Source organism: Podarcis melisellensis (assembly GCF_964234715.1).
Source record: "Podarcis melisellensis genome assembly, chromosome: 15".
In the NCBI taxonomy this organism is placed as follows: Eukaryota; Metazoa; Chordata; class Lepidosauria; order Squamata; family Lacertidae; genus Podarcis; species Podarcis melisellensis.
In genome coordinates this window covers 6,814,044-6,830,198 of record NC_138532.1, presented here as the reverse complement: position 1 = coordinate 6,830,198, position 16,155 = coordinate 6,814,044, and the positions used below count along the sequence as shown (strand labels likewise).

The 16,155-nt window shown below is 46.4% G+C and overlaps 1 protein-coding gene across 2 annotated transcripts; it reads right to left on the bottom strand.

Moving 5' to 3' along the window:
• Positions 1-4,234: 4,234 nt before the first annotated feature.
• On the bottom strand, positions 4,235-15,904 carry LOC309358192 (prolactin-releasing peptide receptor-like). Of its 2 annotated transcripts, XM_081891124.1 has the most exons (3): positions 15,792-15,904; positions 10,584-11,472; positions 4,235-5,321 (listed from the first exon to the last, which is right to left on the bottom strand). In XM_081891124.1, exons 2-3 carry the CDS (start codon positions 11,000-11,002, stop codon positions 4,688-4,690), a joined length of 1,053 nt encoding a protein of 350 aa, XP_081747250.1. In that variant the 5' UTR covers positions 11,003-11,472; positions 15,792-15,904; the 3' UTR covers positions 4,235-4,687. The 2 variants fall into 2 exon arrangements, with proteins under 2 accessions (XP_081747250.1, XP_081747249.1); XM_081891123.1 differs by lacking the exon at positions 15,792-15,904 and having other exon boundaries at positions 10,584-11,826.
• Positions 15,905-16,155: the final 251 nt, after the last annotated feature.

Here is a 16,155-nt window from a genome sequence, read left to right as displayed (position 1 = left end):
CTGGGGTCTTCGGTTCCTGGCATTTCCACTTAAGAAGAACCCAGGAAACAATACTGGGAAGGACCTCACTGTCCCTGAGATCTGGTGCCTTCCAGATTTTGTGCAACTACAACTCTCATCATCCCTGACCATTGGCCTTGTTGGCTGGGGCTGAGGAGGCAACACCTGGAGAACACCCCATTGACTACCTCTGGATTCTGCAATAATGGGATAGGTGGCAAATTGTCTGATTCAGTAAAAGATTCACTGTATATATGCAGTGAAATGCCCATCATAGGGACATAGGAAGCGGCCCTAAACCTATTTGATGAGCTGTGCAGTCTAAGCTCAGTTTTGAGATAAACCACAAGAAGGGAGAATGGGGGCCCCAAAGCTGCCCACCCACAGTCAGTCTTCCCCACTGTGATGAGATGCATTATATTTCTCTCTAAATTACAGTCATCATTTGTGAACCATAAATACAGTATTTTTTGCTCTGTAAGACTCACTTTTCCCCTCCTAAAAAGTAAGGGGAAATGTGTGTGCGTCTTATGGAGCGAATGCAGGCTGCGCAGCTATCCCAGAAGCCAGAACAGCAAGAGGGGTCGCTGCTTTCGCTGCGCAGTGATCCCTCTTGCTGTTCTGGCTTCTGGGATTCAGAATATTTTTTTTCTTGTTTTCCTTCTCCAAAAACTAGGTGTGTCTTATGGTCTGGTGCATCTTATAGAGTGAAAAATACTGTAGATCTAAATCATTAGATATGCATTAGCATCAATAGATACAGATTAGCACATGCAAATTTCATGCCATTTGCGTCCTTGTTATTTCACGATGCATTTCCTCTGGGAGTGGCTGGGAGGTGTTCATAACTCGTCAGCCTAGCAATATTCTTTAGCGGGCTGGTGTACAAACAGGACTATGTGTCCTAGAATCCTAGAATTGTAGAGTTCGAAGGGACCGTGAGGGTCACCCCCCTTCAACCCCCTGCAACAGAGGAATCTTTTGTTCAACGTTGGGCTCAAACCCATAACCCTGAGATTTAGGATGCTGTACTGACGGAGCCATTCACTTTCTGGCCAAACAACCCAAATTCAGATAACAGTTAAAAATTAAGTTACAGATAGGTAGCCGTGTTGGTCTGCCATAGTCAAAACAAAAAAATTCCTTCCAGTAGCACCTTAAAGACCAACTAAGTTAGTTCTTGGTATGAGCTTTCGTGTGCATGCACACGAAAGCTCATACCAAGAACTAACTTAGTTGGTCTTTAAGGTGCTACTGGAAGGAATTTTTTAGTTAAAAATTAAGTTCTATTAAACATTCTTAAAGTACGGTTCACTCCGCTAACCCACAATTCTTCTGAAGCCAGTACAGGGCAGGTTCTTGCAGAACAGAGAGAGTCTTCAGCGACATGTAATAGAGAGGCGCCCTCAAGCTGTGAACACAGGTGTATAAGAGCCTCTCCATTTTCATCTCTGAAATGTGCAAATATAAGCCACCGTTCCTGCGATGCTTGGAGCAGGATACTCAAGTGGAGAATGTAGCTTGATTGCGCAATGTGCTTAAAAGAAAAAAACACTGCAAAAACAAAGCAATTAGCAGATCCTCTATGTTTACGCCTTCTGCTTCATGCTCAGGGCATCCATCTCATTATCATCAGAGACCGCAAAGCAATTAGCCTGCATGTGGCTCCTTTATAATGCATGGACCCTGCCTGAAAGCTGCCTGGAGCGGGAGACACATGCAGCAATATGAAGTGACAAAATCCAGACCCACTGGCAGTTTTTTTCAACTAGCTTAAAATAGACCTTTGGTTAATATATAAGAGCCTCTTCTCTGCGTATTCTTTATGTATTGAATATGCAAAGAACTGTGGATCACAAATGAGACACAGAAAGAATGAGTTGGTTAGCAGAGATTTGGTAGCTGCTTTGGGAGGGAATTGATAGCTTTCTAGTTGTTTTATTGAGGGTAATATATATGCTGTAAGTCACTTCCAATGCCCATTACCTGGAAAGGTGACCAATAAATATCTTTTAAAAAATAAACACGATTATCTTTTTATTAACCCCCTTTCTGTTAAAATTGTTCAGAGCCTATTTAGCATCTCTGCAGAGAGAGCTAAATACCTCCTGGATTAGATCGTAGATTTGGGTGGGCTAATGTCATAGAGGTCAAAGCTTTCACTGTGTACACACCATACATTTAAAGCACATTCCTCCCCAAGAATCCTGGGAATGGCAGCTTACTCCTTCCGGAACTTCAGTTCCCAGAACTCTTAACAAACTACGCTTCCCAAGATTCTTTGGGGGATGCATCAAATGATTGGTGTGTACTATTGTACTCCCTCATTTAATAAATCGACCTTCTAGCTGGCACACAGAAGCACAGAAAACAAAGCTTGGCTTGATTCTAGTTACCAGGAGTGTATCTAGGGGTTTGGCCCCTGCCAAGAACCACAGGCCCAGGCAGGTACAAAAATCGCACCTGTGGCACCTCCCCTGCTGCTGCGGGGAGACCCAGCAGGGCCCAGCCCCTCAAAATTGGGGGTGCTCAGCCCTATCCCCGCATACTGGGAGCGGGGGCGGCTGAGCTATCCTTAGCTCCATCAAGTTGGTGCCTATGATAGCCCAATAGTAGAACACATGGTTCAGTCTTCAGCATCTCGAGATAGGGGCTAGGAGAGACTTCCTGCCTGAAACCCTGGAGAGCCACTACCAATTAGTAGTGCCCCTCCAGATGTTATTGGAGTCTAACTCCCATCAGCTCCAGCCAGGATGCCCATTGATTAAGGAGCATAGGAGTGGCACTCCAGCCATATCTGGAGGGTCACAGCTTCCCTGTTCCTGGTGTAAACAGTACTGAGCTGGATGGAGCCGTGGTCTGGCTCGGTGTAAGGCCCCTTCTTGTCTTCCAATTCATGGGTTCTCCTGCAGTTCCATGTTTCTACCCTAATTTAACAACAAGAAACACTTAGACAAATTTATGAAAGATAAGGCTCTCAATACCTACCCCCTCTTGTTTACCATCTCCAGCATCTGACGCAGCATGCCTCTGAAAACCAGGTGCTGGAGAACATGAGCAGAATATACTTATGTCTTGCTCATGGGCATGTCGTTTGGCCACTTTGGGAACAGGATACTGCACTAGACGGCTCTTTGCTCTCACCCAGCAGGGCTCTACTTAACGTTTTCAAGGATCTAAGCAGCAACATATACAATTATCTTTTCTGTGAATGCCCCTGAAGCAATCAGAATTCATCCAGCATGTTTTAATGGTTGCCCTGTAGGAGGGCTGAAAGAGAGCCATCCTTTCATGCCTTTGTCTTTCTGACATCCAGTGCCTGCTCTAGCAAAGATATCAACACTTTTGTAAATTGTGTTCAGTGGAAAGGGAGGGATGAGTCAAAAGCAGTGGAACATACGTCATTACGGCTGGACTGCTTCAGAAGTGAGGTGTTTATGCTGGCTGTAATCTGATTAGAATGTAGTAAGAGCAATCACACATTCCCAGAGAGGAAGAAATTCAAGTTATGTTGCCTCTGCAGGATGTGGGAAAGAGCTGGAAATATTAAAGGCGGCACACGGCTGCTGAAGCCTAAAGGAAGATGGGATTATTTTGTAAAACCCTAAAATTAGCCGTGTGATTATAGCAGGTAGTATATTAGGAATTGTCAAGAGAAACTCTACTTAAAACATGAGCCAAAGCATTTTTGTGCAAACGGCACAGCATGCAATGAACTGGAAATAAAAGGTTACAGGTAGGTAGACGTGTTGGTCTGCTGTAGTTGAAACAAAATTTTTAAAAATTCCTTCCAGTAGCACTTTAGAGACCAACTAAGTTTGTTATTAGTATGAGCTTTCATATGCATTGGTATCTGAAAAAGTGTGCACCCACACGAAAGCTCATACCAATAACAAACTTAGTTGGTCTCTAAGGTGCTACTGGAAGGATTTTTTTTTTATTTGGAAATAAGGGCCTATAGAAAATAGAATCACAGATTTGTAGGGTTGGAAGAGACCACAGGGGTCACCTAGTCCAATAGCCTGAGGAGAATTCAGCATTCTCAGTTGCCACAGAATGCTGTGTGACTGTTTGGGAAGGGTAAGGAAATGGGGGAGAGGGAATTGGGTGGAAGAGGGCCTGGCTGACTCTAAACGGGAGCACTTCACATTGCAGAGTTCCACCTGCCATCACCACCATGTGTGTATATACTAATAGATCATTGTATATACTAATAATGGACTCAAAACAGCACCTAAAGAATTACCGGTATCTCCTCCCCAAAAAAGGTCTCCCCCTCCTTTACAACAGTCCAATGAGGACTGAACATGTTCAAAAATGAAGAAGCAGGGATGAAATGGAATATTCTGGAAAATGGTATACCTGGCTGGCTGGCTGGCAGCCTGAACAGAACCACTCCATATTGCAACATCTCATTGCAGATTCTGTCTGTGTGTATGTTTGTGTGTGTGCATGCACACATGTGTATGAAAGAGGGAGAGATGGAAAGACAATTGGGTGCTTTTAGGGTTTTCTCTGGGAAAACCTTTCTCCTACAGAGGCAGTGGACTTTTTGCTCAAGAGGCTTCAGTCTTCCAGTTCATAAGACTGAGCTTTGGTGGGCTAGAGAGTGCAAATCTTACGAGCTAAGAACAACTAATCCCCCCCACCAACTAACTGCCATGGATCCTGCTCCAAGTCCAACATGTCAGAGCATTACACTGACCGCTACACAGTTATTGGTGGGCATGATCTTCTGCTTGAAGGTGAAGACCTCTTTCAATCCGCTTCGGAAGCGATCGTGCAGCCAGGCATAGAGGAAGGGGTTGCAGCAGGAGGAGCTCATGGCAAACCAGTGGCAGAGCAGCTGGATCAGAAGGAAGTAGTCCTTGTTGATGAGGTTGATGTCAATGTCACGGAGGACGTTGAAGACGTGGATGGGGAGCCAGCAGATGGCAAAGGCGGCCACCACCAGCACAAGCAGGCGGAAGATCTTCCTCTTCCGCAGGCGGTCGAACTCCGCCTGGTTCTGCGTCGGGTGGCCAGGCACAACGCGGTTCTTCAGCTTAATGGTGATGCAGATGTATGAGAGGGAGACGGCCGAGAGGGGGAGGATGTAGGTGATGATCAAGGTGCTGTAGGCATAGACCAGGCGCTCTTTCCCCTCTTCCATCCAGAACTCCTCGCAGATGGCAAAGCCTTCCTTCTGGAACTCCACATGGTAGGTGTGGGCAATTGCGGGGGCCACCAAGGCACCGGAGAGCAGCCAGATCCCACCAATGATGTACACACAGGTAGTAAAGGAAATGCGCTTCTTAAGGAGGTGCACGGTGGTGTAGTACCTAAGGAAGAGATGAGAGCAAAGACAGTGACATCCCTCCTGCTGCTTTCTCTTACGAAAGCCTCAGGATATCATTGGACTCCCATCAAGCTCAGCCAAGCACAGCCAAAGGACAGGGAGGATGGGAGTTGGAGTATAGCGATTTAGCTCTTCTGCGCATGCGCAACCGCCGAAACCCGGAAGTAACCCATTCCAGTACTTCCGGGTGTCAGCAGTCTGTAACCCGAGGTATGACTGTATATGAATGAAACTGCCGTATCCTGAGTCAGTTCATTGGTCCATCTAGTTCTGTACTGTCTACTCTGACTGGCAGTGACTATCCAGGGTTTGGGGCATGGGTCTTTCCCACTCCTACCTGGACCCCCTGAGGACTGAACCAGGGATCTTCTACCTGCAAAGCAGATGCTCTGCCACTGAGCTACGCCCCCCCCCCCCAGCTCCAGTGGGAGAGAGGATAGCTCCTTATGGTTAAGGATACTTAAGATCAGTGGCCAACAGCTGCAACCTCAAACCAGAAGGAGCCTGCCTACAGGAGAGCAGCCTGGCTTCCCTTGCAGAGTCTCCTGTTTTAATTCTTTTACAGTGGTACCTCAGGTTAAGAACTTAATTCGTTCTGGAGGTCCATTCTTAACCTGAAACTGTTCTTAACCTGAGGCACCACTTCAGCTAATGGGGCCTCCCGCTGCCGCTGCACGATTTCTGTTCTCCTCCTGAAGCAAAGTTCTTAACCCGAGGTACTATTTCTGGGTTAGCGGAGTCTGTAACCTGAAGCATCTGTAACCCGAGGTACCACTGTAATGGAATTGTTTTAATTTTGTATTTTATATATGCATGTTTTTAAATCTCAGTGGGATTGATGCTTACAATTTAACATTTATGTAACTGGTTTTTATATTTTGTAAACTGCTTAGAAGCCTGTTTTGGCATATATTACTGATTTATTGGGTCTGTTTTATAGATTATTGCATGGCTTTTATTGTAGCGTTCTTTTTTTCCTGGTTTTAAGGTATGCTTTCTGCTCTTAAAATTTTGTAAGTTTCTTGGAGACTCCTTTTATGTCAAGCCACTAATAAACTGAATAAATAATGCTGATCATAATTAAGTGGCATATAAAATAAACTAATAATAATAACAATAACAATAATGAAAATGTATTTTTGTAAAAAGGTAGGGCAGCATGGTCTCCCTTCCTGACAAAGAATTCTCGAAAGCTTGCTATCCTACTGTCAGGGAACTGCCATCGGAGCCAGAAGTGGAGGTAAGGCTCCCCAGCGATGCCGGAGAAGGGCCCAGCAGGGAGAGAAGGAACTCATCCCCTGGGGAAGGAAATCAGCGTGACACCAGGAAGAAAGGGGAGCAGGGGAGGGCTTTGGAGAGATGGCTCCAGGACTCTTCCACAGAGACCAGCGGGGAGAGCACAGGTCCTCCGCTGGCCACACCCACCCTGCGCAGAAGACTTCCGTGCAGGGAGGCTAGGCGGAGACTGGGCGTCAAAGAACTTTTATGCTGGAAGAAGTTCAAGAAACGCCCACTGACAGATTCTGCCAGTGACTGACACAGCCGTGGAGTAAGGGCTGTGCAGCCAGGGAAAGGTTTAACCAGGCAACCTTGCCAAGAGTAGCGGCAACTTACGCACGAGCAACCCCAATTCCCATTACACCTACCATAATCTATGCTGCCAACACAGTTCATAAGACCATCAGCCACAATGAATGATCCCCAAGATCCCTTCCAACTCTGTAATTCTATGTCCTATGTCTTGAGCAACTTAGAGGAAGGGTCAGAGACAAATGCAACAGTAATCTCAGGTACACTCCCTGGTTAATGCAGCATGCCCACTGTGAGTAGCAAAACCCCTTACATATCTTATACATGTCTGCTTGGGAAACCACCCTACTGAGTTCAGTGGGGCCTATTTTCAGGGATGCAGGTGCAGAACTATAGCTGCTGGCTGCCTTCTCCAAACAGCACTTGCACCATGTTGGACATCTTTGATGGTTGGACTCAGATCCTGGTAGAGTCCCCCACCCCCACCCATCCCTGGCATGGGCCATAAATGGTTTCTGTTTTAGAGCAACGCTGGCAATATTGCAGTTCAGCAAGAACCACCAGAACCACTAAGAGTACTAGCAAATGGCTAATGATCAGCAGCAGAAAAGTCCAGGGCTGCACACAAAAGCAGCAGAAGGCCCATGTATTTAGTCAAACACACTGTTCCCCTTGCTTTGATTTCACTAATCATTCCATTTCTATGCAAGTTAATTAAACAAGAAAGGACTGTCACAAGGCAAAGCTGGTGATGGAAATTATGGCCTTCCACCCCAGAAAAGCGCCACTCCTCGGGAACAGCAATTATTCCATCAGAAGCTTTGTTGCTGAATTAAGCCACGTGGGAAAGTAGCTATTGTGGGGGGACGAAGTAACACAGACTTTTATTTCCATTCAGCGGGAAGACTGGTATTGAGCAGAAGGGTTCCTACCAGCCTCTCCAGAAACGCACCAACCAGCCAGAACACTCCTTTTGATCTGACTTTTCCGGATGTGTTTTCCCCCCGCCCCCTCTGAAGTGTGCTAATGCTTGGGCTTTGAGAGATAAAGTCAAAATGTGCCTTGAAGCCCTTTGGAACTTCAATGAGCTCAGTGAGAGGGAAGAAGGAAAGCGTCCCTGTATCTGCCTGTGTCAGGTGGAGCCCAGGCTTCTTGACCTCAGGGAACCTTTTTACACATGGACCCATCTGCCTCAGAACACTTATGTGTTGCAGAGCATTCCTTGGTGCAATTGAGGGCGCAATCTCCATGCGCTCCAGGCCTATTGGGCTTAGCTGTCCCCTGTCGCAGACTTTGCATGCACCATGCTGAGAATGGGGCTACAGCTCAATTCTGGAGGGCCAGCTTAGCCCTCTAAGGCCCAGAGCAAGTGCACCCAGCTTCCCCAAACACACGCACCTGCACGTATGTGTGTTCAGTAGTGGCACCCTGGCTATAGAATAGCTTCTCCAAAGATGCTTGCCTGTGGTGCCTGGTCTTTTCAGTGCCAGGCGATGACACTTTTATTCACACAGGCTCTTTAATCGTGTTTTAAAATAATCCCGGGCTGTTGTAACCTACAATTCTCAGAGTGTTTGAACTGTCAATCCCTTTTCATGGGGAACCATGGGAATTGTAGTTCTTTGTGGGGAACAGGGATCTCCCAAGAACTCTCGGCACCTTTAGCAAACTACACTCCCCAGAATTCTTAGGGGGAGCCATGGCTCTTAAAGGGGCATCATAGTGCTTTAAGTGTACTGTATGGATGAGGCCACAAAGGGTCACTGCCAGTCAGTGTAGACAGCATTGAGATGGGTGGACCAATGGTCCATAAAAGGCAGCTTCCTATATCACCATTGCCTACTAGATTTATGTTGCCATGGGAACATCCTATCAGAAAGATATCCATGCCCGCCCCCCTGTTAGCTTTTACATCACTGTCCTGCTTTTCAAAGAGAAAAGCTGTTTTCAGCCACCTGAACAATTTGTTTCTCTGCAGCAAATAAACTATCATAACATTAACCAGAGTTTGGAAATTATACCCAGCAGTGCAAAAATACCCCAAAGCCCTAGCAGGCAAAGACTTCCTTCTTTGATTGCTGAGAAAACTCAGCGGCAGCTCAGATAGGCATCATTCTCTGGGCTTATCCTGTTGGCTCAACTAGACCCTCCTGGGGAGAAGAGTGGGGACGAAGTTAGCTTGTTCGCCTACTTGGCTCGTCACAAGTTAGAAACATAATGAGAGCCTGATGGTCCTGCAGTGGGAAAGGGCAACTGTGAGGTACTGAGGGAAGATGGTTCACTAAGTGGGAATGGCAAGCAGCCAGCGATGTCTTTGTGGTTTGGTCCCAAATTGGAAAGACAGCAGGAGAAAGTACCCACTTAATGTCTGCTGCCCTGTAACGTCCCTTGGGTTGGTCAAGTTAAAACAGTAGGGCATCTGCGGAACACAAAACCCAGGAAAGAGATGGGCTCGTTTGCAATCATCTTGATATAAGGGCCAGTTTCTGTGAGGAGCTGCAGCTCAGAGGTTACAGCGCAGGCTTCACAAGGTTGCAGAAGGTCCCAGGCAGGGCCAGCCCACCTATGAGGTGGATTGAGACAGCTGCTTCAGGCAATGGAACCCTGTGTGGCTGCTCTTGGCAGCACCGCAGGAGAGGTGAGGAGAAGCAGCAGCAGGGGTGGCTTCCAGCGAGACCTCGCAAGATCTCACTGAGCTCATGTGAGATTTCGTGAGAATTACACAGGGAGATCTTGCCGAAAGTCACTGCCATGCGACCCTGGTAAGTGAGGCTTTGGCAGGCGAGCAGCAGGGGGACAGCACCTTCCTGTTTCGCCTCAGGTGGCATAATGGGATGGGATGGCCCTGGTCCCACATTTGCAGGTAGGGCTAGGAAAAGCTCCCACCTGAAACCTTGGGGAGCCTCTGCCACTTCGTGTAGAGCTCATTTCCCCAACTTGTTGAGAAAAGGCTCAGCTGGATTTCCTCCCGAAGGTAATTACATCTCTTTAATGAAAAGATGAGTTTAAGATGCAACCCACTGGGCTGCAACAAAAGTGCAGAACGTTGATGGAAAACATTTGTGATTGATGACGAACAGCCTTCTGTCAAAGCAGTGGCTGAATGCAAGTCCTTCTGAAAAGTACTATTGCATGGGTAGGCAAACTAAGGCCTGGGGACCGGATCTGGCCCAATTGCCTTCTAAATCCGGTCTGTGGACGGTCCGGGAATCAGCGTGTTTTTACATGAGTAGAATGTGTGCTTTTACAGTGGTACCTCAGGTTACATACGCTTCAGGTTACAGACTCCGCTAACCCAGAAATAGTGCTTCAGGTTAAGAACTTTGCTTCAGGATGAGAATAGAAATTGTGCTCTGGCGGCGTGGCAGCAGCAGGAGGCCCCATTAGCTAAAGTGGTGCTTAAGAACAGTTTCAGGTTAAGTACAGACCTCCGGAACGAATTAAGTACTTAACCTGAGGTACCACTGTATTTAAAATGCATCTCTGGGTTATTTGTGGGGCATAGGAATTCGTTCATTTATTTATTTATTTTTAAAAATATAGTCCAGCCCCCCACAAGGTCTGAGAGACAGTGGACCAGCCCCCTGCTGAAAAAGTTTGCTGACCCCTGACCTGGAGCCATCTGGAGCTATCAATAGACGTGGTGGTCTGGCAGCAAGGATGGGAATGGGGATAGAGGATCCAAATCTGGATGAATCATTCAGGAAGCAGTTACCTGTCTACTGCGATAGCCGTGAGGGTGAAGACGGACACATATACCGTCATGGGCTGCATCAGGAACACAAAATAGCACAAGAACTTCCCAAAGACCCATCCCTGGGGGTTGAAAGCATATGCTAGAGTGAAAGGGACACAGGTTGCACACATCAGCATGTCAGAAAAGGCCAGGTTTCCAATGAAGAAGTTGGTGACATTGTGCATCTTCTTAGTCTTACAGATAACATGGAGGAGGAGATAGTTCCCAAAAATGCCCACCAGCACAACCAAAGTGTAGCAGGGGATGATCAGAGGCTTGAAAGACTGGATCATCTGCACGCCGGTAAACTGAGAAGTGGAATTGGAGCCGTTTCTGAGCTCAACCTCATAGGTGCTGCCGTTGGACGGGCCATGGTCCCAGCGACCAGCGGATTCCATCAGTCGGTAGCAACCAGGGACTGCACTTAAAAACACAAGGAGGATGGAACTGCAGTGAAGCAAGTCTTCTGAAGTTGGCTTTGGGGCCACCCTGTGTGCACAGGGCCCTGGATGACCGACTCCTTTATTTTGTTCAGGGATGAAAGGCTGATGTATCTATTGCACAAAACGAATACTGGGATTAGCTTGCCTGGTGCCAGAATACATCTTCTATTTCTCATGCAAATCTGTATTCACAGGCTACCCTTTGAAGAGCTTACTTCTGCAGCAATCACAGCTTGCAGGGCAGGATGAAATGCTTTCAAGTTTGACTCACTTACACCCATTAAGCTATAATGTATCCTCCCCCACTTTGATGCCTTTCCATTTTCTTCTAGGTTGCCTCCGTTGCTTCTACATTATTTGGCTCTTGTGTTCCAAAATTGCAGCATTGCTACTACTTTTCAGGAGAATGACTGGTTCCCTGGTGTCTGAGAGATAAGATAGGGAAGGAAGCAGGGGAAAGGAGGTTTAGAATGACAAGGAATCGGGTAAACAGCTTTCCCCTAAAGGCAAGCAAACTGGAAAATATGCTAAAAGGCATGACAAGCCCAGAGAGATGTTAGATGGAGAGCTTCAGAATTTTGCCACAAAGCAATTGCAGTTTGGTAGGAAACATCCCACTGTGATGTAAGGGTGTGTAAATCTGTCCATTTTGGTTTAGCATTTTTCAAACCACAAGTTCAGTTCTCTACATTTCGACATCAGTTTGTGATTTTAAAAGAAAGTCTGGTGAAAATTCAACAGCATTGTACTTCAAATTTATCCCAGTATGCACATTTTTGCAAAGCAATTTCCCCCTAGTATAATGCATTTTGCGTGTTATTTTCATGGATATACTGTATGCATTTACAGTATATGCACACGTTACCCTAGTATATGCACACATTACTTGCTTGGAGAAATGCACCGCAGCTATTGTTTGGAAAGCGCTAATCAGGTATGCTCTCCTTTAAATGCAAATGCAATTAAATTTCTCTCCCATCCCTAAAGTGGAGGCAGCTCTCTGAGAGCTCTCAAGGCAAAAGAGCAGCGAAAATAACCGTCAACTTTTATTACGGTGTAACTTTTTTTATTTTGTCAAGTAGCGCTAGGTGAACGTTCCGTCAACCCAAAGATTTCTGCTTGTATAGTGGAACTTTCCCAGCACCCCACTAAATCTGTTCTAAGGGTTCCCCCAACCACTTGGAGCAGAGTTGGGGAGGATATAAGGTGTATGTGAGGGGAGGAGAGAGGTGAAGCCCACCGCGCAAGCAGAAATCCTTGCGCAAATGGCACAGGTTAGTTGAACATTACACAAAGGCTCAGCTATGAAGCACACAGAGTCTCTTTTCTATGAGTTGCTATCTTTCAGATCTGTTTCCCAGCGTTAAGGATAAAATTTGATAGGTAGATAAAGGGACTAGATGCGAGGCAATAAAGTGAAGCTGAATCTAAGACAGACATATTGCTGGTGGGCATATGAATATAAAAAGCTGCCTACACAAAAGTGAGACCCATCTAGTTCAGTACTACCTGCCCGAATTGCCAGGGCCAGCCCTATAATGAGGCAAAGTGAGGCAGCTGCCTCGGACAGCAGGTGCTGAGGGACAGGGAGGAGACAGCCATGAGTGCCATGTGGCCTCCCCTGTACCTACTATGCTAGCCTGCTGCCCTCCAGCACAATGAAAGGTATTTTCCTTTCACCAGTACTGGGGTAAAATACAACTGTCAATCTGTATGTGCCTTTGGGAAGGGCGCCATTGTGGCCTTTGCCTCAGGCAGCAAAACATCTTGAGCCAGCCCTGCGCATTGCCCACAAATCTTCAGGGTTTCAGACAAGAGATGCCAGAGCCTGGCATGCTACTGATGTGTTCTGCTACTGAGCCATGGCCCTTCCCCAGTTTGTCTCCCCCTGAGAAGTGTTCACAGTTTGGCAGTGCTCACAGATTCAGCTTATTCACAAGAGAGCCCAGCAACAGGGAGCCCCTTTCATGAGAGCTATCCATGCTCTGGCATCCTCCAAATTAGACTACTGCAATGTGTCCTATGTGAGAATGCCTTTGAAGACTGCTTGGCAGCTGCCAGTTAGGACCACCTACATTGGGTGTTCGAAAGCATGCCAAGTGCAAGTAGATAAACAGGTACCGCTCCAGCGGGAAGGTAAACGGCGTTTCCATGTGCTGCTCTGGTTTGCCAGAAGCGGCTTAGTCATGCTGGCCCCATGACCCGGAAGCTGTACGCCGGCTCCCTCGGCCCATAAAGCGAGATGAGTGCCGCAACCCCAGAGTCGGTCACAACTGGACCTAATGGTTGGGGTCCCTTTACCTTTTACATTGGGTGTATCTGTCCAACATTTAAACGGTTAAACAAACTCCTATCTATTGAATGGGAGGCACAGTGGTCCCTGCATTGCATAGCAATGAATGCATGTAAAATACACAAATACTTTGGTGAAAGGAGCACAGATCAATGAATCAGACAGAAAGTAAGGGGTAGTAAACAGAGTGCTTTCCCTCTTACTATGCTGTACTTTACTACTCCACCTGTGAATAAAATAAAACAGATAAAGAAAAGCCTTTCTGCATCTCTCATAACTCTAGGACTCACAGACATTTAATGAAGAACTTAGTTGGATATAACTCTTAGTGTCCAGCAGGAAGGCATCTGCCTTTTATGGGCACATTTGCAAAACCTTTAGCTGTTTTATCACTACAGTACTTTAACTAGAGTTGTATGGCATGTTAAGGGAAGGTGGGGAATGTCGTGTTCCTCCTGGGGTAGTAGTTTGACCACCTGTGACCCCCACCCTGCACTCAGCTCTCACCTTTGGCTCCTAGAAGCTGCCAGCATGTGACAATGGCCAAGATCCAGGAACAGATTCAACTGGCCGGCTAAACCAGGGAAGGGTAGCCAATGGGTCTCAAACCCTCAGCAAATGAAGGACTTCTCCTGTACAGTGGTACCTCAGGTTACATACGCTTCAAGTTACATACGCTTCAGGTTACAGACTCCGTTACTACACATGCTTTAGAGCCGGGGTCAGCAACCTTTTTCAGCCATGGGCCAGTCCACCGTCCCTCAGACCTTGTGGGGGGCCAGACTATATTTTGGGGGAGATATGAATGAATTCCTATGCCCCACAAATAACCCAGAGATGCATTTTAAATAAAAGGACACATTCTACTCATGTGAAAACACACCGATTCCCAGACCGTCTGCGGGCCAGATTGAGAAGGCGATTGGGCCTTAGGTTGCCTACCCCTGCTGTAGAGGGAAGTGAAGGGCAGATGGGGTTCATCAGTCTGGGAAGGTAGCTCATCTAGGAGATGGAAAATTCTGATCCTAAACCTCCACCGCCTTGTGGCTATACTCATTCATGGGAATAGTTCCACCACTGCTGTCTTGCAGCACATCTTTGGGTGAAGAAAATGCTAAGCAGAAACCCCACACAAATTCAGACTCCCTAAAGACGATTGGATGGCATCTTGTATGCCTCCTTCCAGCAGCTCCTGCAGCCAAGCTGGTGCCAAACCTATTGCTTTCCGTTCCTTTGGACCACATCAGCAAGGCTGAGAGGAGGGGTCTTCTAGTCTGGGCAACCCAGGACCTCCATACACACTCTCCAGGCATGTACCCCAGAGAGGTCACTTTGGTGCTGCTAATGCAGCAAAAACAACATGGGGGCAGCAGTTTTGGGTTCCCTGCCTCTGCAGCCACAGCAGGCGCTGTGATTCTCCAGAGGTTTGACTTCACCCCCGGTGGCACACTCCATTGTCTCTTGAGACAGATGGATGCCAGCAACAACTTTAACTGAAACAGTAATTAGGTGGGCATGCTTTACATTATTCAATATGCATACAGTTATAGAGAGCAGCCACATATGATATTGTAGCATATCCTTAAATTTGGCTTTATTTTATTAAATGGAAAACAGAATTTTGCTCTGGGCACAGAATCCTACAGAAGGCAGCTCAAAAAAATACATCTTCCTTCCACCTCATGCTGAGTTGGTACTGAATGTTGTTGCTTTCTCCCCTAATAAATGTCATGAAAATATTTTCAGAATGGAAGCACTATGAGCTACAGGAGGTTGTTCAGAAAACATTTCCGAAAGAACATTAAATATTTTCCCAGCTTGATCCTGAACAAGGTTGCCAGAAGCAAGCTTTGTTGAGTTTAGTGTGCTCACAGTGCCGTCTCAGACTTCTTTACTCAGAAGTAAGTCCTTTCGGTTTCAATGGGACAACGCTTGTCCTTAGTAAGGGTGCATGCCTATGATTGCAGCATTAAGACCCAGAACCTTTGTTTTCCATGGTCCATTGAGGACAAAACACCTACTTTGAACCTCTGTCCAAACACACACACACACCACCCTAAGAAGGAACACCAAAAGACAAAAGCAGGGTACTATGAATGAAAGGAAGCAAACTCTCATTTTCAGCCCCTCCGCCCCCCTACAGAAGCTAGTGCTTCTACTTGCCAGAAACACTATTTCTGAACTGCATTCTTCACTTTCTGAACTTTTGGAAGACTTTTTACCAACAAGGTTTCTAAAAACAAAATGGACACTATAAACACCTCACCACAAAGCTTTGACATCATTTTAAGCAAGTTCCTTTAAAAAAAAAATTTATTAATTGACTCCCAAACTTGAAACGAGGAGAGAAAGTAAAAATAATGAGGGGATGCTCTTATTGCTTGGGATCAATTTGGCATGCATATGTTGCAAATAGGAAACCATGCAGTTTTTTAGTTTTTTTCTACTGACCTGAACAAGCAGAGCCAAGTGAGGATAAGAAGACAAGCTAAGAATTCCTAGCGGTCTGTGCAAGAGAAAGTGTGTGCAAGCATGAGAGAGAAAACGTTCAGGCTTTATCCCTCCTATGTTCCAAATGTGTTCTGTACTCTCTTGGCTTCGTGGATTCAGGTCTAAGCAAGCTTTTGGTTCACCAGCCCCCTCTGCTGGTTCCTCTATCTTCTTTCTCTCTACAGTTTTTCTAATACGTAATGGCCTTCTAATCTCAGAAAATCATAGAATAGTGGAGCTCAAAGGGATTTTGAGGGTCATCTAGTCCAACAACTGGCAATGCAGGGGAATCTCAACCAAAGCACCCATGGCAGATGTTCATCCA